This window comes from Apostichopus japonicus, chromosome 14 (assembly GCF_037975245.1).
Source record: "Apostichopus japonicus isolate 1M-3 chromosome 14, ASM3797524v1, whole genome shotgun sequence".
Taxonomy (NCBI): Eukaryota; Metazoa; Echinodermata; class Holothuroidea; order Aspidochirotida; family Stichopodidae; genus Apostichopus; species Apostichopus japonicus.
The window spans coordinates 336,463-361,330 of NC_092574.1; the positions used below are offsets into that span (position 1 = coordinate 336,463).

At 37.9% G+C, this 24,868-nt stretch overlaps 1 protein-coding gene across 3 annotated transcripts in view; it reads left to right on the top strand.

Annotated features, from left to right (window-relative positions):
* LOC139979390 (gamma-adducin-like) overlaps positions 1–24,868 on the top strand; it is a 481,086-nt gene that overhangs the window by 223,591 nt on the left and 232,627 nt on the right. The window contains exons 8-11 of one of the 3 annotated variants that reach the window (XM_071990137.1): positions 5,265–6,137; positions 10,905–11,057; positions 13,438–13,562; positions 23,256–23,387. Coding sequence is in view for 1 of the 3 variants with exons in the window: in XM_071990146.1 (XP_071846247.1) it covers positions 23,164–23,387; positions 24,641–24,725 (309 nt within the window). In the remaining 2 variants the exon portion in view is untranslated. Of the gene's footprint in view, positions 1–5,264; positions 6,138–10,904; positions 11,058–13,437; positions 13,563–22,821; positions 23,388–24,640; positions 24,726–24,868 lie in introns of those variants that run through there. The other 2 variants (XM_071990146.1, XR_011797144.1) reach the window with 2 other exon arrangements.

Here is a 24,868-nt window from a genome sequence, read left to right on the forward strand (position 1 = left end):
TTTGTTAACTTCATGTTTATTGACTTGTTAGGCAGATTTCATTGTTGTTGTTTATGGAATAAAGAGCTCAGGAACAAATGCCACAGATTTTCTAATCTGCTAAGTAGCTATGTTGACTGTCTTTTCAGCTCTAGCCTGATGTTGGCATAAAAGTGTGAATATTTTAGTGCTCTTGGTTAATGTTTTATTACTTGTTTGTTAAATTCATGTTTGTTGATTGTTAGACAGATTTAATTGTTGTCGTTCATGCAGAAAGGAGCTCAGGAACAAATGCCACAGACTTTCTAATCTGCTAAGAAGCTATGTTGACTGTCTTTTCAGCTCTAGCCTGATGTTGGCATCAAAGTGTGAATGTTTTAGTGCTCTTGGTTAATGTTTTATTCCTTGTTTGTTAAATTCATGTTTGTTGATTGTTAGACAGATTTCATTGTTGTTGTTCGTGCAGAAAGGAGCTCAGGAACAAATGCCACAGTCTTTCTAGTCTGTCATGGAAACTGTTTTACAAAACAGTTTGCTTGGGATCTTTAATGTAGGGGTACACAGCTTAATGATTTTTGAGCATTATTTGTTGAGAGGCAGTTTTAATGCTTCTGTATGTTTCATATCACATTGTTTCACTTCTAGACTGAAATTAAAGTACTGTACTCACACTTCCATTTGCATATATATAGTACAAATACTGGTAGTGTACAGCATCAGTTTAACTATGCTATTCTTATAGGGAAATGTCTGCAAACTGTATTTTACCAGGCAACAGACATAAAAGCAATCAGTCAAAACATTTTGTTTTAGGAATTCCTGAAAACTGTAGAATGCACCTTTTTTTGTTGAAAGTTTCAGTTAATAAAGTTTTATTGTGCATCATGCACTGTGTATACTGCTACTTTTTACTATTCAATGTGTTCAATGAATACACTATAAACCCTTGGACCGTCTTGCCTTAATCCACCCATGTAAATATTAAAGTTGAGAAGGTGTTAAATGGGCAAAGACATTGGATGTTTTGGTGTACAAACTACTTCATAGCAATAATAGAATTTTATCATAGAATCAAAGAATTTGCCCCATTTTTGAGTCACCTTTGATTTTGGTGTGGTGATGCTTTGACATGTTACACAGTTTGTTTCAAGTTGTTTCTTTTGCATGACACAAGGAAAGTTTGTCCCCACTGCAGTTGAGCCCCCAGTGTCTCCCCAGTTGGTCGATACAGTGTGTTCCCAATTAGTTGACACTGGGTTTCTCCAGTTAATGAAAGTCCCCAATTTGTTGACACACCAAGTCCCCAATTCGTTGACACACCAAGTCCCCAGTTAGGTGACACACCAAGTCCCCAGTTAGGTGACACACCAAGTCCCCAGTTAGGTGACACACCAAGCCCCCAGTTAGGTGACACACCAAGTCCCCAGTTAGGTGACACACCAAGTCCCCAGTTAGGTGACACACCAAGTCCCCAGTTAGGTGACACACCAAGTCCCCAGTTAGGTGACACACCAAGTCCCCAGTTAGGTGACACACCAAGTCCCCAGTTAGGTGACACAGTGTGTCCCCACATGGTATGTGTAGAACCAAGTTCAATAATTCATAGAAAATGGACAAGAAACAGATTTTAGTGTTAAGCTGGTACCTTTAATATTATTTAAGAGCTATTTTACGCAAGCAGTAGGAAGTACAAAGTTATATCATCATGTCCCCAATTCTCCTGTGTTGAGCAGTTGTCCCCATTTGGGAGCCTATACATGTATGTGTGTGTGTGTGTGACGCTTAAGCTTGTATGCACGATAACTCAACAAGGGATTGACTGATCATGATCAAACTTGGTGGGTGGGTGGCCCATAGTGAGTAGATGAACCCTATTGTTTTTGGTGCCCACAAAGGTCACCAAAGGTCAGTTATGGTCCAAAAACCCAAAATACTAAAACTGCAATAACTCCCAGTGCCAATGTGCGACAAGGTTGATATTTTGGGACAAGTTGTGAACTGGTTAGGGAAACATTTTGAAACTTAACGGTCATGTGATGTGAGGTCACCAAAGGTCAATTAATGTTAAAAAACTAGTTTTTTTGCGATAACTTGAGAACGAATTGTCCGTTAGGGTTGGGAGTTGCTTCAGTGTAATCCAATTGTCGACCCACATCTGGGTGACCCTTGACCTCAATTTGACCTCTGGTGACCTTTTCATGTTTTGGGGATTTTTACAGTTTCGATGCTATTTTCAGATGTCAAAGGTACCTTCCGATCATAAATATCGATAGGTTGACCCCCGTGTGACCTTTGTGTGCGAACTTATAAGGGGTCAAAGTTTTCGGTCGGAGTTAGGATGGCTGTACAGACTTATCGTGTTGATTTTTGGAATCAGCAGATCAAACTACATTTGAAACCAAGGTCAAAAGGTCAAAGGTCACATTAGAAAAAATGTGCTTAGTTTGGGAGAAAACGGGCGAAAAAGAAAATGTTTGGTTTTGATGCTAGATTTGGATATCAAAGGTACCTTCCGATCAAAAATGTCAATGGGTTGACACCCGGGTGACCTTTGTGTGTAAAGTTATACAAGGTCAAAGTTAATTTTCAGACATTTAATGCAATAACTCCCAGGGCCAAGGTGTAACAAGGTTGATATTTTGGGACAAGTTGCAAATGGTATAGAGGAATATTTTCAAACTTAACGGTCATGTGATCCGAGGTCATCAAAGGTCAATTAATGTTAAAAAACTAGTATTTTGGGTGAGAAAATGGGCAAAGAAAAAAATGTTTGAATTTTTACAGTTTTGATGCTATATTCACGTCTCACCAATCAAAAATGTCAATAGGTGTACCCCAGGTGACCTTTGTGTGTGAAGTTATATGAGGTCAAAGTAAATTTTCAGACATTTAGTGCAATAATTCCCAGTTCCAAGGTGTGACACAGTTGATATTTTGGGACAAGTTGCAAATGGTATAGGGGAATATTTTCAAACTTAACGGTCATGTGATCCGAGGTCACCAAAGGTCAATTAATGATAAAAAACTAGTATTTTTGTGATAACTTGAGAATGAATTGTCCGTTAGGGTTGGGAGTTGCTTCAATGTAATCCAATTGTCGACCCGCATCTGGGTGACCCTTGACCTCAATTTGACCTCTGGTGACCTTTTCATGTTTTGGGGATTTTTACAGTTTCGATGCTATTTTCAGATGTCAAAGGTACCTTCTGATCATAAATGTCAATGGGTTGACCCCCGTGTGACCTTCGTGTGCGGAGTTATACGAGGTCAAAGTTAATTTTCAGACATTTAATGCAATAACTCTCAGTTCCAAGGTGTGACATGGTTGATATTTTGGGACAAGCTGCAAATGGTATAGGGGAATATTTTCAAACATAACGGTCATGTGATCTGAGGTCACCAAAGGTCAATTAATGATAAAAAACTAGTATTTTTGTGATAACTTGAGAACGAACTGTCCGTTAAGGTTGGGAGTTGCTTCAATGTAATCCAGTTGTCGACCCGCATCTGGGTGACCCTTGACCTCAATTTGACCTCTGGTGACCTTTTCGTGTTTTGGGGATTTTTACAGTTTCGATGCTATTTTCAGATGTCAAAGGTACCTTCTGATCATAAATGTCAATGGGTTGACCCCCGTGTGACCTTCCTGTGCGGAGTTATACGAGGTCAAAGTTAATTTTCAGACATTTAATGCAATAACTCTCAGTTCCAAGGTGTGACACGGTTGATATTTTGGGACAAGCTGCAAATGGTATAGGGGAATATTTTCAAACTTAACGGTCATGTGATCCGAGGTCACCAAAGGTCAATTAATGATAAAAAACTAGTATTTTTGTGATAACTTGAGAACGAACTGTCCGTTAAGGTTGGGAGTTGCTTCAATGTAATCCAGTTGTCGACCCGCATCTGGGTGACCCTTGACCTCAATTTGACCTCTGGTGACCTTTTCGTGTTTTGGGGATTTTTACAGTTTCGATGCTATTTTCAGATGTCAAAGGTGCCTTCTGATCATAAATGTCAATTGGTTGACCCCCGTGTGACCTTCGTGTGCGAAGTTATACGAGGTCAAAGTTAAAAAATATTAATGAGGTCACAGGTCAAACGTGAAAAACTCCCAAGTTGCAATAACTTGGCTACTATTTACTGGAATTTCGTCAAACTTGGTATGATATTGGTAGATAGTCTCCACACACTGATGTGTGTTGCAATTGATATCATGCATGTTTATAGGGGGGGGGGGCCTAGCATTATTTCGTTATGAAAAGTTTGTATGCACAATAACTCAAGGGAATGACCAATCATTACCATACTTGGTGAGTGGGTGGCCCATAGTAAGTAGATTAACCCTGTTGATTTTGGTGCTCATTTCATGAATATTAATGAGGTCATGGGGTCAAACGTGAAATACTCCAAATTGCAATTACTTGGCTACTATTACTAGTCAGAATTTCGTCAAACTTGGTATGATGATAATGGTAGATAGTCTTCACACACTGATGTGTGTTGCAATTGATATCAGGGCTTAGCATTACTTTGGCAACAAAAGTTTGTGAGCATAAATTACTGTTGTTGTATTAGGGCTTTGTCAGAAATTTCCCTATGAATGGAACTAATGAACAGCAGCAAGGAACCATGAAATGTTTTCATTCTGGTTTCCAAATACAATTAGGGATTGGAATAGTCTGCCTTCAGACCTCATTAGTAGTTCCAGTGGTTCTGTGAATCCTGTCACTTATATCAGTACTCGGGTCAGATCTAATTAATTACTCTCTTGACGTGTGTGTGGTGAGATATTGTCCCTTTTTGCGGATGTGTCACCGTATCGAAGACGAAGACGAGGTGTACTACATCAGAATGATAAGCTGCAGCCATTGTTCTACTGAATCCATTACATGCCTTGCCATCAGCATCAGTTGTGAGGTACATGACCGTACCCATTCTTCATAATAATAATCAGTTTTTTATCCTCAAAGTTCAACAAAATTCCAGTGACCTATTCACTAGTTTGTTTGTATACAAATGCTTAAATGGTTATAAGCATTTATTGGAAGTCTAAGCAGTTGAATAGCTGCACATAGAATGATACAAGACAAGACTTACACTGAGAAACTAGTCAATATGATCTACTACAACGATTTAGGAATGTTGCTTGAACAGCGCCCTCATTCTAGATCTGGTCACAGCTAGAACATAGGTCTCCTGAGTAGTTTTCGCAACAAAATCTGACAAAATACCTTTGAAAAGCAGTGCCAAAGTAACAAGTAACTTTTTCTCTTTCATTTTAGGGCCAGAGTTTACTCGATACAGGGAGTGATCACATTTTCAGAGGGAAGAAGGCCAACTTGCGTCAAGTTTCCACCAGAGGGGATAAGTAGCACCAACTGAGGGACTGTGCTTAAAACACATTGTGTGGACCCAAGAACAATTTAGACATTCAGTAGATGCCAGCCATGCTGATGGAATGACTTCTAATCACACTAGGGAATATGTCAACCATTGGGCTCTCACTTGTTTAAAGTTCAGTACTGCATTATTCATATAGACTGTACAACATGTGTGAGACACCATATGAAGATTCACACAATAGACAGAGATAAACAAAAATGATATAAGTCATTACTTCTGAAACTATCATAAAAAGAGGTTGAAAGTGGATTTTAGAAATGTCAACTGTTACTTTAGCTGGCATACTCCTATTAGCATCTATATCAATCCGTACCAAGTGTGCTTCTTCAGAAAAAGTGCCAAAAAGCAACAGGAGACATCTTTTCTGATATGTCATCAATCACTGGACTGGTTTATGTTTTTAGTTCTACCATGTAGCTTGTACTCTCTCTCTCTCTGAGTTGTGCTCTCCTCCTTCTGTATGCTCTGCCTCTGTTATATAGTCTATCATACTGTTGTTTCCTTTGCATCTGTTTCAGAGTCTGGATACATAGACTATTTGAGCTCACCTCTAATCCTGCAGCTTCCATCTTCCTGGCTATGGACTCTTCAGGCCCTTTATTTGTAATGTTTGTGGCACTGTGGTCCCTGTACTGACTGTTGCGTGAAATGCTTGTGCTATGTTTTGGATTGGAAACTCGAAAGCATTATTGACTACCTCTGCTTTTTGAGTGGAAGTCTGAAACTGAGTGGACCATAAACGTTTGCTGCAGGTGGGTGTCTCAGGTATTTCATTTACAGTACTGATTTCGCTTAACTCCCGTTGAAATTTGTTAAAAGGAAAATAAACAAATTTCTTCGTTTTTTATCGAAATTTGCCGATTTTTATCGAAATTCAACGAATTTTAACGATTGGTGATCTCAATCATTTCCTACGTGGAATTTTCAACGATGCGTTGAAATTCTTTTTTACTTCGTTTATTAGTATCGATTAGACTTTGGTACAGTCGTTTGAAAGCATTCTCAGGCTTGCATGAGTAGTAACTCTCAAAGAAACATGTAGTAAAACTGACGGGGGACATTTTCTGACTGAACCCCAAACACAGTGACATAAGTCTTAACTTTGCCAGGCTATCTTGGAGGTTGCAGTACACGCTATGTACCACGAGGCACCCTTCCAGATAAGTTGGAGTGCTGTTTAACCATTTAAATAACAATGAATGGACATAAATAAACTTGGTTTACTTGCAGATTGCAAAATATAGTTATTTTTAAGAGATGTAAATTTGGTTTTTTATAAGAGTTGAAGTGTGAAACTTTGTTTCCGAGCGAAAACACTTGAAGCAGTTACTTGAAGCAAAATAAAGATGCCCCGCCCATTCTGCTAGGACGCTTCCATTTTTCAAAAATGCGTTTTTTCTTGTTATTTTTTCTATTTTGTTTAGTATAGATTTGGCATGAGACATGTTACTCAGGTTAACTTTGATGGAATAATTTTATACCAGAAGTGGAAAAACTTAACAGTTATTACATTCATTTCGGATCATTTCCGAACAAGATAACACACTAAGGGTGTGACCGTTTAAACGATTAACCGTTTAACCGGCCGCAAATGCACTATCAGTTTAGAAAATCACAAACTGTATAAACGGAAAATTAAAAAAAAAAATCAAATACATTTTAAACATGAAAATTATTTAAAAATATGTAAAGAACTGAGTAATGTACTGCAAACTATCAATAAAAAACAGAAAAACGATGTTTTAGGCATGAATAATGTGTTCAATATAACTATAGTAGTAGGCCAATAGTCACGAGCTCATGATAGTGTCATCAATTCGTCTTCTCAGTTTATATTTGCGACATATATCACCCGTGTACATCGATCAATGGCATGGTGAAATCCTGTGTGAAAATATGTCGATGCCAAAAGACGCAAATGGTCGTTCTAGAAAGTATCGTAATAACATTAACAACACAAGGCCAGTTTGCTCTCTCAGGTCCGCACGTATACAGCCATTTTTTCCACACATGGTATTATACTGTGCATGCATTGCGGGCGGGATTGCGGCAAACATAAAAGAATATGAATGAAAATGATAAACCTTACGATATTTTTCACAAATATTGGTGCTTAGATAAGTGCTTCCTCACAATCAAAGAGCCGCCCCAAAATTTGCTCCGCTTACGTAAAACTTCTATATATATATAACACTTGGAAAAATTCGAGTTTTTACACACATAATTCCCACTGACATTGGTCATAGAACATAAGTAGGTCATTGACATTTGAACTTGCCCAAGTTCATCGCACCATGAGAACGACACAACACATTGAACATGATGTTACATTCTTCCGCCATCTGGACGCTGAATGTAAATTTTGGTGTAATATGCAAATTATGAATGGTACTGCGCTGCCCGGTTAAAATTTAACCTATTGCAACACCAATTTTGGGAAGCTGTTGTTGAAGAAACTGTTGTATCAAATGTAAAGTACTGTATCATGTATGTGACACAAGAGAAAGAAAATGAAATCGGAGGCTGCTACAACCCATCCCACAACACGTGCGTGCGTAATTTGTTTTCTAAACATGACTTTTAATGAGTAAGCAGGAAAGGTGGGTAAGTTTGCTAAGTTAGGCGAGTTTTTGTTTAAAATCTTGTGATAGATAGACAAATATATTGTTTTTTTCTTCAAAAGTTACGAAGTTGCCGAAGGCCGAGTTATATAAATTCAGTGATCTGAACTTCTGAAGACCACGATATACTGATCAGGTGTGTTATTCTTTTCAGCAATTATTACACGTAATGTTGGCAATATTATTGGGCCTAATTAGTAATTAACATACATTGATCATTGTCTTGTTGCCTGAATTGCTACTTTTTGGAAAAAAAAAAACCTTAATTATTGTACTCATAATGTCCTATTTTCATTAAAAGTTGAGAGACATTACGTCGAAAAAGCCGCAATCGGGAAACAGCGTTTAAAAGTTTAACCTACCGGCAGGTTATACGGTTAAATGGTTAGTGAAATATCTGTTAGGTCACACCCTTATAACACACAAAAAAAAAACGACTTTATTGAATGAAAATATACTGAAAACCATATCGCAAAAACACAAAATCGCCTATAACTCGAAAACGGAAGGAGATATCGACTTTTGTCAGCTGCGTAGGGATTTCCTATACCGAATTTTGATGTGCTCTATCCACCTGTGTCATTTATGAGCTTCTCTGACGTAAGCTGCAGTACGTAATTTCTCCATACCAGTTCCGCAACATTTATTTACGCAGTAAACATTGTTCATGATGTTTTCTTTCACAACAAATATTCAAAGTTGTGCTCCACACGCTTCACAGATATTGTTTTATGTTGTTCATTTTTCAATTCTAGTTTAAAATTACATTTTCGAACGATGCATTGCATGCCTTGTCAAACATTCCTGATTAGTAAAACTAAGGAAGGATATTTGATTGATATGATTTTATGAGCTGTTCCACTTGAAAAATGATGATAAAACCGAAAGACAAAACATTTACTTCTCATGTGACGCATACCGGGAGACTCATAAAAACCCCCTTCTCATTAAATTAAATTTACATGCTGTCAGGCCAGTTGAAAGCCCTCCCCAGTAATGTTTGATCAGCTCTTCCCAATATACAATACTCAAATAAGCAATGAAAATATATTCATTTTCCACAGGTTTCCATTCCATTATGAATAGTAGGGGCAAAATAATGTTTGCTTCTAGAGTAAGCCAGCCAAAGGTTCTGCAGTGCTAAACCCCCCACGAAGATAAATACTATGCTAATTAACAGATGGTAGGCGTGAATTGACAAAGCCAGGTTTATGATTGGACTAGGCCTCTCAAAAAAGTTTGGTCGCTGGAGATATCCAGGGTAGGGAATGCACATGTAAGCAGCATACTGTAGGTGGCCCAGACCCAGGCTGCGACCTTAATTACCAGGGCAGTTCGTCTGCATTCGCGGGCAACTTACAGTAGCTGGGTTAGGGGGAAAATAACAGGATGTTTTTTATTTTGCGTGCATTGAAGCCGGGGGGAGATTTTTTGGTTTGAAAGTGAGTGCGGTAAACGGTACTGTAGTACGTCAAGTAACACAGGAATTTATTGGAAAAAAAGATCTCTTTGATATCCAGCTACGACTGTTTCATTGTGTAAATTTTTTTTTTATTTCTTGTTTTTCTGACGCTGCGTTCATTGGTGAGTTACTTAAACTTATCTTAGTTTAATACTAGCCTTTAACTTAAGTACTTGTTACGATCGACCAAGACCAGTTTTTTATTATCCTAGCCAAATAATTTTTCAAACACCTAGTACAGAACTTACTCTGTCTTATATACAATCAAACTTTTGTAACATTTGTAATATTCCTCAGCCACTTCTGGTATAGTCTGAAAACGGCTGTAGTTACACTAAGGATTCAACGTAGGTCACAACCTTGATATGTCTAGAATTGCCTTTGCCGTTGTTGATCGCGATAACTTTCGTGGAAATTTCGTTGAAACTAAGTTGACAACCGTGCCCACAGTAGTCTAAATCTTAATGAAATTATTTGTTTTTTATCGATTTTCAAATTTTTTTTATCGATTTTCAACCTTTTTTATCGATCGTTGCTTTTTTTGCAACGGGAGTTAAGCGAAATCAGTACTGTAGTTGTGTGCTATCAGTGTGGGATATTAGCAGAGATCTCTTTGTAGCATTTGGCATGAATGGAAATGTGTACTTCCTGCCCCTCTTGCATACAAATGAATGCTTCGGGCAATGTGAATGATTTCCAATGTAGCACTTTGCAAGGCAGTCTTAACATGTTGATAAAGCCTTCATAACTTTGCAGTGGTCGTATTTGAGGGCTTTAATTCCTGCAAGTAGTCACCTCTGCCAGTACAAGGCAGGTCAAGTCCTCTGCAATGCACTTTTGTATCAAGTGCTTCCTAGTCACAGTTTGTGCAGGTAACATATCAGAGGAGAGTACTGCTTTAGCCAGTGCCCTGCGGAGTGACTTGAGTAGGTGAACTTGGTCTAACAGCATATGGTTCTCTGTTTCAGAATGAGTAGCTGCAGCCATTTTACCAGTGAACCCTTTACATGCCTTGCCATCAGCATCAATTGTTAGGCACTTCTCCTTTAGTGGGTTCTTACCAGTAAGTAATTTGGATGCACAAATCTTTCCACCATTCTGTTCATCTTTGACATTGGCATCTTTACTGAACAGCCCTCATGGACTGGACATTGCAACTTGTGACCCCTTCTTCTATTCATTTCACCAATTAAGTTACAGTTGTTACTGTGATTGTAATCAAAATTAAATTTATCAATGGTGACATTCTCAACAATTACATCTCTGTATTGGCTTGCACGAACAAATGGAGTCTTACTTTTTGCATTAACACGTATGATATTGACGATCATATTCTGCAAAAATTGGAGAGTCTTTTGAGAGGCCATGCAGTTGCAGTGTCTTCGTTATACACCCCTTTTCTGATATATCATTTTCATTCATTTCTTCTATTGCAGGTCCAAACTGGTTGGCTGACTTTTGTAGTGTACTGACAGCGGGACTTGGAAGAGAGATGCTGCTGAGCTTTCTATGAGCTGCACTTGAACCGATCTACATCTGATGCAAGCCTGACTGCCGTGCAATGTTTAGTTCTGAAGGATTCTTGCGAGGTTTGCTTCTTGGTTTAAACCTTTGTAGATGGGCCAGAGCTTACAGTACCTTTGTATCTTCAGAGAATGCATCCAAACACAACCTTTAAGCCAAGTCCCACAAATTCTTCATATCTAAGTTTGCAAGAGGAATAGGTGCCACAAAGGCGCTCACTTCACAAAGTTATTAGCCTCCCCCAACCAAATGTTTTTTACCTACTGAAAGAAAGATAATTTGCAATGTGTTTTTCAATGGTTAAACTGATATTATTATTACCATAAATATTGTATTGACTTCCCCAATAATTCTAACCAATATGGAATGGTAATAATTACACAGCATATGATTGTATGTTATTGGCATGCGATGTAAAAACCTGTGCATGCCTATATGATATGCACATTGACATGTGTAACACGCGAAACTCGAACAATTTAGGTTATATTTTCCCAGATCAGCCCCCCCCCCAAATCATATTGGGCCCCTACGCCTATGACGGTAGTTCTATTAGGCATGTTTTTTGGAGTATTCAAAATCATACCAAGTTTTGTGTGGTGGAGTATAAGAATCGCGAGATACAATTTATGAAAGTGGCAAGGAAACATGGTAAATATGACTGATAAAAGGCCAATTTTGACCGAAAATGTCAATTTTTAGGTCATTCACAATCACAGGAATATATGAATAGGCCTAGATAAACTGTGGTGCGACAGTCGGAAATTCCAGCTGTCGCACTCCAATTTTCCAACTATCGTCAGTTTTATCAAGTTCGGGGGGTGAGACACCCCCCACACCCACCCCCCCTTCTAGCCACGTCCGTGGGTATAAGTCACAACTTCTCAAACAATCATTAAAAGAGGTTTAATGTGGAGTCTAAAAATTTCAATTTTTAGTTAAGATGGCATACTCATATTAGCATTTACATCAATCCACCACAAGTGTTCTCATTCAGAAAAAGCAACAGGAGAACAAATTTCTTGATATGTTATCAATTAGTGTCTGGTGTTTTCTTGGCAGGGATGTTAAGGAGCATGAAAGAGAGTACAAGTGATACAAAAATTTGGTCAGTTGAGGTAAGTTTAGACCAATTTAGGCTTCCCTGGAACAGCATACAGAAATTGATTTCTGCTGAGTAAAGAGGTTTGTTTACAAGTGAGGAAAACTTCAGTCTCTCATAGTAAACAAGCAATCTGCATGGTTATGATATAGAAAATTGAGGGTGCTATGAATGGCCAACTTGTCAGCTATCCAGTTATTGGTTGCATTTAGCTTGTGAGAGCTAAATAGATTAAGGGATCACATTACTTTTTGATTTAGTGTGTATTGGGTAGTGTTTGCACAGGTTATCCGGGTACCCGCCCGACGCCATACTACCCGGTTCCTAATTTATTACCCGCATCCTCCGTAGTGTGATATAAAAAAAAAATTAAAAAAAAATCGCAAATCGATGGTTAGGCAGATTTCTCATTGACTCAGTGTGGTGTGGTGTTTGGCTACCATGTGGAAGAAATTATTATTTATTCATTCGTTTATTTCATGGAAGGAAAGGCTGACAAGGAATTTTATGAGATGTTTACGGATTATAGACGGGATAACTAAAAAATAATAATCGCAAGTGGCTGTTAAAGTGTTTACTAATCGTTTATTCCAAATGCGATCAAATTGTGCGAATCGCACAATCTCGCGGCTAATGCGAACCCTGGGCCTGCTAGATAGTAGTAGTAACAACTGTTTACGAGCTAAATTGGATATTTATATGGTGAGATCAATAGACGTGGAGAGCAAGCAAAAGCCGCGACGGCAGTGCGATGTTAGTAGTAATGTTAATTATATGAAGTTATTAACAAGTTAATGAAAGAAACAATAGCAAATAGAAATTATTGAGGAAGGTTTTATACCTTATCTTACACCTACGTGTTTGAACATGAAAACATTGTCAGTAGAGAATATGATTCATTTATTATGGCATCCAATATGTCATTTCTTGAAAATTGTGATACTCGAGGGTAAAACAATTTTTTTCCGGGTACCCGGATACCCGACGGGGAGCGGCTCTTGGGTACCCGGTTCCCGATTTTTGGACCCGTGTAAACACTAGTATTGGGGCATTTAATAGGTGTATACTACCACAGACCCTTTTATCATGCCGACTAGTATTCAGCAATTGGTTGAGCAATATTGTGTCTATGTGTATGACATTTTATTTGACCGCATAAGAATCATAAACATTTTCAGAAGTCCAACACCTGTTAACAAACAATTTAATAACTTGTTAGTACTTTTATTTTACAATCATTTGGTCAGCATGGAATGTCATTAGTTGAATCACAGAAACTATATTTGGTAAGTTGAAACTATGAAGAATCAACAGTGTGTTTTGTTTGTTTACTATTAAAATAGGAATTAATGGCCAAAGAAGTTCAAAATTCCAAGGCTGCTACTAGTGCTTGAGGGAAGACTGAAAGCAGAAAGAATGCCTAATGACAGAGAAAGAAGACATTATACAGACACTGTGTGACTGCATGGTAGGATATACATGGCTAAAATAGGTAAACAGTTTAATACTGTAAACTCACACTATATCATTGCCAAACAGCTCTCTGAAATCTGAAATAATCACGAGGAGCGATTTAATGCTGCAACGTTACGCTGGAGACCCGACTTGCATTTGACAGATACTAATAGTGGGCCCAACTTACAATAAAGTGAGCCTAACAAGTAACTTTGAAACACTTCTTAAGTTCAGGCTCAACCTTGAAACTTATTTTTCGTGACGACCTTCAAAACTTGTTTTGCGACAAGCTCTGCTAACCTTTCAACCAGAGACAAATAAATCATATTTGCTCACGCTCGAAATGATGCTGATTTAATAGTTGCGCGCAGATTCCTCAACATCATGTGTATTTACTGCGTTACTAGCGGGGCCCTATGTGGGTGAAAGTGATTTGTATGTCTTCCTCCTGCACTGCTGACAGCCGCCCGGTCCATACATTTGTATATTCCCACCTACGAAAACCAGTGTCTAATATGTTTATGAGCTTGCCGAACGTTACAACATCATACAGAAAGCCATGCCGGACAAAATTATATTTAATGAAATAGTAACATATACATTAGTTACTATATGATATACATATATGATATACAAATATGTCATGCATAAACTATATACACGAGGTGTATGAGTAATCTGAATATAAAACGGCATTGCTTGTATATATATATATATATATATATATATATATATAAATATATATATATATATAAATATATATATATATATATATATCTATATATATATATCTATAGATATATATATATATAGATATATTATAGATATATATATTGTAATAAACGTAACTATTACGAGTCCATTGCTGCTCCTTACCTATTTTTAATTTGTCAGCTAGACTTGTGTATTCATTGTCTATTTCGGTGGCGGTGTTGCGGTCCGCATATTTGTATTTCTGAGGTATGTTTACAGTTAGCAACCCACCATATTTGGCGGGGTCCATCTTGAACATGTTCCTGGTTTTGTCTGCCTCTACGAAGATTTCTTTAGAGGGTGTGATGTTTTCTATGTCCTTCTTGAGGTTGGACAGGAACTTCTCCATCACTTCGTTGAACTTAATGTTCTCGACCATTTCCAGCATATCGGACTGGAATGAGACCAACTCCAGGATTTGTGGGGGGAGGCATCTGGATTTTAGCCCGTTTGCATCGGTGGTGGCGGTGTTGTCCTCGTCACGGCTGGTGTCACTCGTTTCCGCATCGGTGTCAGTATCGGCCAGGATGAATAATGCTCTCCATCGCATCCATTTATCAGCTTCTCTGTCATCTCCAGCAGTCTTTTCAAGTATTCTCTAGTTGATGGCAAAGGAATGTTCTTGCCCGAGTAGTTCATATTGTATCTGTAATAAAGTATGGGTCACTATTCCACGAACTACCATAAATATATATATATATATATATATATACATATATATATATATATATATATATATATATACATATATATATATTATTAGAGAAAACCAGAGAAATAAGATATGACTCATAATTGACAAATAAGGAGTAAGTTTTAGAAAATCTATTGGAATTTTCGGTCCCCCCTGGGACCTTCGTCAGCAATACTTGGCAGTTGAATGAGAAGTACAAAATGTGTTTATTACATATATATATATATGGAAGACTTCCTCCACTTTGTACTTTTGTGGCAAACAAATAAATAAATAATATATATATATATAATATATATATATATTTATATATATATATATATCTATATATATATCTATATATCTATAGATATATATAGATATATTATAGATATATATTTATCTATATATATATATATATATATATATTATAGATATATATATTGTAATAAACGTTAACTATTACGAGTCCATTGCTGCTCGGAGTTGTACAGCGATCGTCAGGCCTACTGATCCGTATAAAATATGGGTCGCTATTCCATGAACTACCATTTGGGTTTGACACGGCTGGGTGGTTTCCTTTTGTGTCTGTTGCCATGTCTACAGGTAGAGATGAGCTCGCTTCTCTAGTTGAGCGTGTTGCCTTTGAGGATGGTAATTTGGAGCTTTTCTTTGCAAAGATTGCATAGACCAGAACCAGACTGCCGCTTGTGCGTTTGGACTGTGACACAATTTCCCAGTGTATTGAATATTCAGCTTTTTTCTCCTTGAGTTGCCAGATGTGTTTAGAGAGTTCCGTTTCTTTCTTATATCGGTCATGTTGGAATGATTTGGTGTGGTTGTTGTATCTCTTCTTAAATTCTCCGCTCACGAGGCCTATGTATGACGCGTTGTCGGTTCATGACGTGACTGTGGCTTTGTAAATGACGTCATTAACCAAGCAGTTGCCGCGAAGTGGGCAACTGTCTACTTCTCGGCAGTTGCATGTCTTTTCCTGGGGGGGGGGTTGGCTCGTTTCTTTCATGACCTTTGAGTTGTGTGACTTGATGATCTTTTGCATGTTTCTCATACAGCTGTAACTTTATTTTGACTGTTGATCTGTTGAAGATTTTGTGTAGCTTGTTGGTCTGTGGGAATTGCTTGTCGATGAGTTTTAGGAAGTCCGCCGCAAAGTTGGTCTTTACGTTTTTGCTGTACGGGGGGTTGTACCATGTGATTTTTCTTGACCTGCATTTCTTGTTCTGTTTGGTGTCTTCGTTTTCCTTGTTTTGGTATTTGATAGTATGGTTGTATCCAGCTGACCAGAGGGCATGATTGTAGGTGGGTGCTGCTTTCTTGAATGCATCCTGGTTAGATGATAGACCAGAGACTGTTCTTTCGATGGCTGGCGGTATGTTCTTTAGTATTGCGTGCGGGTGGTTCGAGTGTTGGCTTATGTAGATTGGTTCGTTGTTTGGTTTTCTGTAGGGCTGGTATTCATGTTCAAAGTGACGTCAAGGAAGTTGACTGTTTTCAAGTTCGTTTGGACAGTGATTTTTAGTCCACATGTATGGACGATCTTGATTAGGGCTTTTGGTATTCTGTCTGCTTTGCTGCCTGAGCATGACCTCATTACTGCTAGCCCATCGTCCCTGTATAGAACCAAACCAGTGATATCGGGGTTTTTCTCCAGTTGGTTCAAAATGAATAGTCCCACCAATTTACAAACTTCCGCTTTGTCAAATGCACCCATTGAGACGTGGAATTGGTTGACTGTGTCTCTCTTCTCGTTTGCCCTTGTGATCGAGAGATCTCCTTGCGTGCATGATAGTCTTGTATTCAGTATCACTGATTCTGGTGTATGCTTTGGCCCATGCTAGACATTTGTGTATGAGATCCTTGCTTATTGAAGGGTAAAAATCAACAATATCGAAGACCAGAAAGGTGAGACTGCTCTTTTCCTGTATATTTTTAATCCATTCCAGTACGCTTGTGGTATGTTTTCATTTATGTGGTCCAGCATGACCTTGCTCACTCGTCCCATTTCAGGTTTTTTGTGTTTATTAGCCTGCATTTTGTGTTATTTTGAAAAATTTCTTTGTGGTCCTTGATTGTCACGAAAGCCGTTTTGGGTCCAGTTTTATTTATTCGGTTACCTATTTTTAATTTGTCAGCTAGACTTGTGTGTTCATTGTCTATTTCGGTGGCGGTGTTGCGGTCCGCATATTTGTATTTCTGAGGTATGTTTACAGTTAGCAACCCACCATATTTGGCAGGGTCCATCTTGTACATGTTCCTGGTTTTGTCTGCCTCTACGAAGATTTCTTTAGAGGGTGTGATGTTTTCTATGTCCTTCTTGAGGTTGGACAGGAACTTCTCCATCACTTCCTTGAACTTAATGTTCTCGACCATTTCCAGCATATCGGACTCGAATGAGACCAACTCCGGGATTTGTGGAAGGGGGCATCTGGATTTTAGCCCGTATGCATCGGTGGTGGCGGTGTTGTCCTCGTCACGGCTGGTGTTACTCGTTTCCGCATCGGTGTCAGTGTCGGCCAGGATAAATAATGCTCTCCATCGCATCCATTTATCAGCTTCTCTGTCATCTCTAGCAGTCTTTTCAAGTATTCTCTAGTTGATGGCAAAGGAATGTTCTTGCCCGAGTAGTTCATGTTGTATCTGTAATAAAGTATGGGTCGCTATTCCACGAACTACCATAAATATATATATATATATATATATATATACATATATATATTGTTAGAGAAAACCAGAGAAATAAGATATGACTCATAATTGACAAGTTTTAGAAAATCTATTGGAATTTTCGGTCCCCCCTGGGACCTTCGTCAGCAATACTTGGCAGTTGAATGAGAAGTACAAAATGTGTATATTATATATATATATATATATATATATATATATATGGAAGACTTCCTCCACTTTGTACTTTTGTGGCAAACAAATAAATAAATAAATAATATATATATATATATATATATACATATATTTATATATATATATATATATATATATATATATATATATATATATATATATATATATATATATATATATATATATATATATATATATATATATATATATATATATATATATATATAGTATTGACATCAGTAGTAGTACGTGTCAATTTAGATGTAGCACACATGACTTTAGTAGTAGTAGTAGTAGTAGTAGTACATGTCAAATTAGTAGTAGTACATGTCAAATTAGTGCACTTCAAATTAGTAGAAGTACATGCCATTAGTAGCAGTATATGCTGCTGTGGTCCTTTTTGCATTCCATATACGAAAGCCTTCAGTAAAATCTTCAACGGCTGCATCGCTATGGTTAACTGACTTTGATGAATAATGCAAACAAGAAACGTCCATATTAATGAGGTATGCGAGGCATGCAAGAGCACGTGAAAAATGTGGAGGGGCGGAAGTATCATTCCGCCCCCCCGCTTCGCAAGTCAGAAAACCCCTTTTTCATTTCCAAATGAGAAAAAAATCTCATTTAGAGCACCAAATAGCATCTAAGGCCAGGTGAAAATGCAAAATTATATACAAAATGGAGTGGGTGGGTTGAAGTGTGCTATATTGCACCAAATTGCATCTGAGGCCACCTGGAAATGCAAAAAAAGTCCAAAGGGGAGGGGGACACCCCCTCCCCTTAGACCCCTCCCCCAGGCCAGCCATCCGTCTTCAGCCCCCCACTCAAAAGTACCTTCCTACGCCACTGGCTGATATGCCGTGAATGTGAGTAAAATATTCCAAATCGAAATATGTATTGCTAATCATGCAGACGTCAAAGTGATATCCTTAAATCCGAACTTCCGAACTAATACTCAGCACTTTCTTTATCTTACTTAATGAGTAAAAAAAAACTGATATTTTTTGGGTACACTTGACACGTCATATCTCACAAGAAATGGTTGCTCACATTTATTTTCCGACTCAAGAGTGTACTTTTCACAAACGCTGGTAATTTATGGTTTTAATACACTTAATGATTAGACCCCAAAATACCAAAACTTTGCGCTGCTGTGGCTTGAAAACACCCCATATTGATTAGAAATTATCCTTTCAAACATTTCTGATGGCAATCACACCAACTTTATTATTGGGAGGCATCTTTTTTTAATGTCAATATGGGAATACTTAATGTCAAAAGGTCAAAAGGTGGAGTAGAACAACAAAGGTGGTGTTTGTTTTTTTATAACTCGATGTTATATCTCGATTGTTATAAATCTATCCGGCTACTGTACGTGGCCGAAGTAGCGGCATTTTAGTGAAAGCATCCATGCGATTTGCAGTGAAAGGACAGAGGGGGGGTGGGGTGCAGGGACAATGATGCAAGGGACAAGAGAAGTAGGGTTTCAGGAGCTGTTGTATCCTTCCAGAATTTTGGAGGTTTTCATAGACTTTCCTTTATTTTCTAATGCAAACAGCTCTTTCAAATGTTCTACTGCCCTTTTCCCTAAGTTGTCAAGTTTAGAGTATAAATCTGTCCTTCGTCTGGACAAACATCATATTTCTTTCCGCAGGTAGGCGTAGTCCCTCCATATATGATGGGCTGTATTTGTTGTAATCCCCAATCCTTACTCATGTGAGTCCTGTCACTGTACCTGTCCCAAATCCCTACCTTTCTCACCCCTCTGGAATCCATTTAACATTCAACTGTTAGACCACACTGCTACTACTGTAGTTGAACATTACAGTGGAGTAATTGCACACGTGAATAATCAAAATAGAATATTTTGGAAAACAAAAGTCGATAATAAGTAGTTTATTATATAAACAGTATCAGTAAATGGAGCAACAATAAGCTGTAACAGAAACTAACAGGGTAGGATGCAGAGATATTTATATATTGAAAGCTTTTATTTAATGCAGTTTGGTGCCTTGAATCAGCAATTGCAGTTTTTACCTAAGTACCCAGCTTATTATAATGTACCCTCATTAAGAATCCGGAGGGGCACAGCCACTATTTCGAGGGAGAGAATTAGAAATTGTCTTTGATTTTCATTGAGATAGCAGGGGCACTACGGCAACTTTGTAGTTTTAGTAGGAAAACAAGGCTATTTACATACACTTGTGAAAAGGCACCAAGGCGCATGGTTTCCAGAGTGAGAAAAAACAGGTAGAATTGACAGAATTTTAAGAGCAACTTTTTTTTCAGTGGTTTTTTGAAAACTGTACATCAAAACCTTAACATTTCCTGCAGCTGCTCAATATTTACTGGCTCTTGGCACAAATTTTGCTGGAGTTTTGGACAATCTTAGAGCCCTGACTTTGATGATAAAGTTGTAGGATGATCAAGAGAGCACCTAAGGCATTGAAAGGGTTAAAAGGCATACCGCAGTTGTTGCTATCAGTGATGGATGATTTTTAAGCTCATTACCGCAAGAGGTATTTTGCCATCCACCTGCTTCCTGACGTACATATTTTTACATTCATTGAGTGTGTTTGGTTTTTAGCTCATACCAGCATGCTGGTGTGAGCTATTGTTACAGTGCGGCGTCTATCACTCTATCCGTCAACAATTGGTAAAACCGCTCCCACTCGCACAACGTTTGATGGAATTTCATGAAAATTGGACACAAGGACCATTGGGTATAGGGCCATCAGAGATGGTCCGAAATATGGGGTCAAAGGTCACCTGTGGGCCGTAATGGGCCATTTTGTGGAAATACACAAAACGCTTCTTCTCCTACAGATTCCATGGTACAATGTTGAGGGTTTGTCACGATAGTACTATGGAAGTTTTACCTTCAGGGTGTTCATGAATTTCAGATCAAAGATCAACTAGGGGTCTTTTGTGTCCCGGGCCCCGGCCCAATATTTTCAAATTGCTCCTGTTCGTACAGTGTATGGCCAGTGATAGTGAAACTTGGTCACAACGTTCCTCGGGATAGGAGTTACGAGGAGTGTTTGGAAAATTGAGGTCAAATGTCATTTAGGGGGTCATCGGGGGTCATTCTTTGTAATATTTTCAAATATCTCAATCTCCTCAAGATTTTGATGGATCATATTCAAAGTTGAACTGATGATTGTTGGATTGTGTATGAATAAGGTGATGCCTAATAATTTTTGGTCAAAAGTTAATTAATTACAATTAATCCCCATTGTTTAAAAAAATCTGAGCCTTCACCTTTTGCCAAAGCTCCTTTAATTTGTCTCCCAGTATCTGCAGTGTTTGTTTACATTTGTGGTTAAGCTCTGCAGAGGCTGTTAGTGGAATTAAAGCAGGACTGGGAGTTGTTATTAACTGTTGAACTGTAAGCGTGAGAGCCCTACAGCCAATCAGCACTTGCCGATTCTTAGAAGTCTTTGAGCCTGAGGTATGTAGGCAGCTATGGCGGGCCATCAGTCTCAAATCATTGGAGATCGACTTATACCGATTTAAATCGACATATACCAGTTTCCTTCGACATATACCAGTTTCCTTTGACTTATACCAGTTTCATTCTACATATCATCGATTTAAATCGACATATACCAGCTTCATTCTACATATCATCGATTTAAATCGACATATACCAGTTTCATTCTACATATCATCGATTTATTTTACTTATCATCGATTTAAATCGATAATAAGTAAAATAAATCGATGATATGTCGAAGGGATAGGAGTTACGAGGAGTGTTTGGAAAATTGAGGTCAAATGTCATTTAGGGGGTCATCGGGGGTCATTCTTTGTAATATTTTCAAATATCTCAATCTCCTCAAGATTTTGATGGATCATATTCAAAGTTGAACTGATGATTGTTGGATTGTGTATGAATAAGGTGATGCCTAATAATTTTTGGTCAAAAGTTAATTAATTACAATTAATCCCCATTGTTTAAAAAAATCTGAGCCTTCACCTTTTGCCAAAGCTCCTTTAATTTGTCTCCCAGTATCTGCAGTGTTTGTTTACATTTGTGGTTAAGCTCTGCAGAGGCTGTTAGTGGAATTAAAGCAGGACTGGGAGTTGTTATTAACTGTTGAACTGTAAGCGTGAGAGCCCTACAGCCAATCAGCACTTGCCGATTCTTAGAAGTCTTTGAGCCTGAGGTATGTAGGCAGCTATGGCGGGCCATCAGTCTCAAATCATTGGAGATCGACTTATACCGATTTAAATCGACATATACCAGTTTCCTTCGACATATACCAGTTTCCTTTGACTTATACCAGTTTCATTCTACATATCATCGATTTAAATCGACATATACCAGCTTCATTCTACATATCATCGATTTAAATCGACATATACCAGTTTCATTCTACATATCATCGATTTATTTTACTTATCATCGATTTAAATCGATAATAAGTAAAATAAATCGATGATATGTCGAAGGAAACTGGTATATGTCAATTTAAATCGACATATCATCGATTTATTTTACTTATCATCGATTTAAATCGATAATAAGTAAAATAAATCGATGATATGTCGAAGGAAACTGGTATATGTCGATTTAAATCGATGATATGTGGAATGAAACTGGTATATGTCAATTTAAATCGACATATCATCGATTTATTCTACATATCATCGATTTATTTTACTTATCATCGATTTAAATCGATGATAAGTAAAATAAATCGATGATATGTTCATTTAAATCGACATCTACCAGTTTAAATCGATGATATGTCGAATTAAATCGGTAGAAGTCAATTTCCGTGGACTTATACCAGTTTCTAGCGTCTCAAATTGACATATACCTATTTAAATCGACATATCATCGATTTAGCTCATTAACATATTCCAAATTAAATCGATGATAAGTAAAATAAATCGATGATATGTAGAATGAAACTGGTATATGTCGAAGGAAACTGGTATATGTCGAAGGAAACTGGTATATGTCGATTTAAATCGGTATAAGTCGATCTCCAATGATTTGAGACTGATGGCCCGCCATAGGCAGCCAGCCAAAATGTTGGCAAGGTGTGCTTCAGGTCTGCTCAGGTAGAGGGGAGAAAGTTTAATAGGGTAGGTCAGTGGTATTGTTTGAGAGAGTTGGTAAAATAGGATTTAAAGGGGGAAAATAGGAATTATAGCCAGTGGTGTGGCCAGGATTCTGCTAACGGAGGGAGGGGGGGGGGTTATCCCTCATGGGCCCAAAATTGGTGGAATCTGAAAAATGGCCTGAAATTTGGTGGGCCATAAAGTTTTGTGGGCCCTACATTTTTAAGCTCGAAAAGGAATGAGCTTCTGCACCATTGGTGCTCTAGTTTCTTCTTTCACCCTCTGTCTGTCTACATTGTTGGTTCTCTTTTCTTTCATCTTCCGCTGCAGTTTATTCTCCCAACAAAAGGTCGCTATAGAAAATTTAGGAGATACGGCTCAGTCCGAGTACAAGCATGGCTCATCTCTGAACACGGAGTCCAGTGGTAGCGATAGTTACAGGGACATTTTAACCAGTCATAAGTAAGTTTCACTCTCTAAACATGTTTTATTTTAAGCAAGGTTTTGTCAGCTGGCAACATATTATCTATGTTTTATTCTTTTGTAAAACAATTCAAAAATAAGAAACTGACTGGGAAAAGTAAATGCAATGTATTGAGACAAGTTATTGGATAATCCCAAACCGAATGTTTACTTACCATAAATGTAACTGGTTGAAAGGTAACGCTGTATCTTGGTAACGATATTTTAAACTATCTCAAGTTGTAAAGGATTGGGAAGGTAAATAGAAGTCAATTTGGGGTGGGGGTGAGTGGAGGAGGGGTGGGCAGCTAAAACAAGCTGCTTAAACGATATGATTTTTAAATTTACACTCTAAACAGTTGACTGTACTGAAAACTGCACAGTGCATTTTAAAGTAGACCACTATCTATTTCTTGCTGTAAAGCAGAACTGTTTGTAACCTTGTGTTGAGTTTGTTTTGATCTCATCTCCCTTCATGTAATGAATAGGGAGATGAGATATTGTACTTCACTCCACATCAAAAATGTGAGTGAGTGAGTGTGCGTGTCCGTGTGTGCGTGAGTGAGTGAGCAAAATTAAGTATGTCGCAGACTCCTCCTAGACCCCAAGTCCTGTCGAGTTCAAGCTTGGTGGGTGGGAGCCTGACCATGTTACAGGTAACTCATGCCTGCGCGATTGATGACGTCAAAGAGGTTGAAGGTCAAGAAATCTAAAAATTAGTTTTTAGCCATTTTCTGCATGCCAACTTGTTGGACAAAGGCATTAAACCACATTATATGTAGAGAATGAAGAGACAAAGTTTAAAACAAGACAGATTTAGCTGTTTAGGCTTGTAGTTAACGGGTCAATTGAGTTAAAGTTAAAATTGGTCTAAATTGTGCAAAAGAGTGTGTCCTAGACTGTTAGTCCGATCAGGTTCAAACTTGGTGGGTAGGTGCCTGACCATGTACTGTAAACTTGATCTTTGGTGATTGTCTAAATGTCATAGGTGAAAGGTCAAATACCCAGAAAGTGTAGCCATTTTCTGCTTGTCAGCATGTTGGAAAAAGTCATTAAACCACAGATATGTTGACTATAATGAGACAAATTTTAAATTAGAACTTATGCAGTTGTTTAGGGTCAAGGTCAAAGTTCATTGTAGATCCATTCCATCATAAAAGAGATGAGTACCATAGATTGCCATCTTGTCTTATGTTTTAATCTTAATAGATGCTAAGATCCCATAACAAGGGAGTTTATTAGGCAAGTTTCAGGAGAGATATGATTGATAAAGATGGCTACCTTCAAGGTATGCAAGGAATTAAGATGACTAATGAAGCAATCCATGGCAGAATGAAGGTGAGATGACAAAACTATTAATTAATGGATCATTCAACTGTCAATTTGAGTATAGTTTCATTACTTTAATGTATGTTTAATTGCTTTGTTCAAGGGCTGTCCTAACATGTTAGTGTTTGATATCATGAGATGCAAGGTTAAAT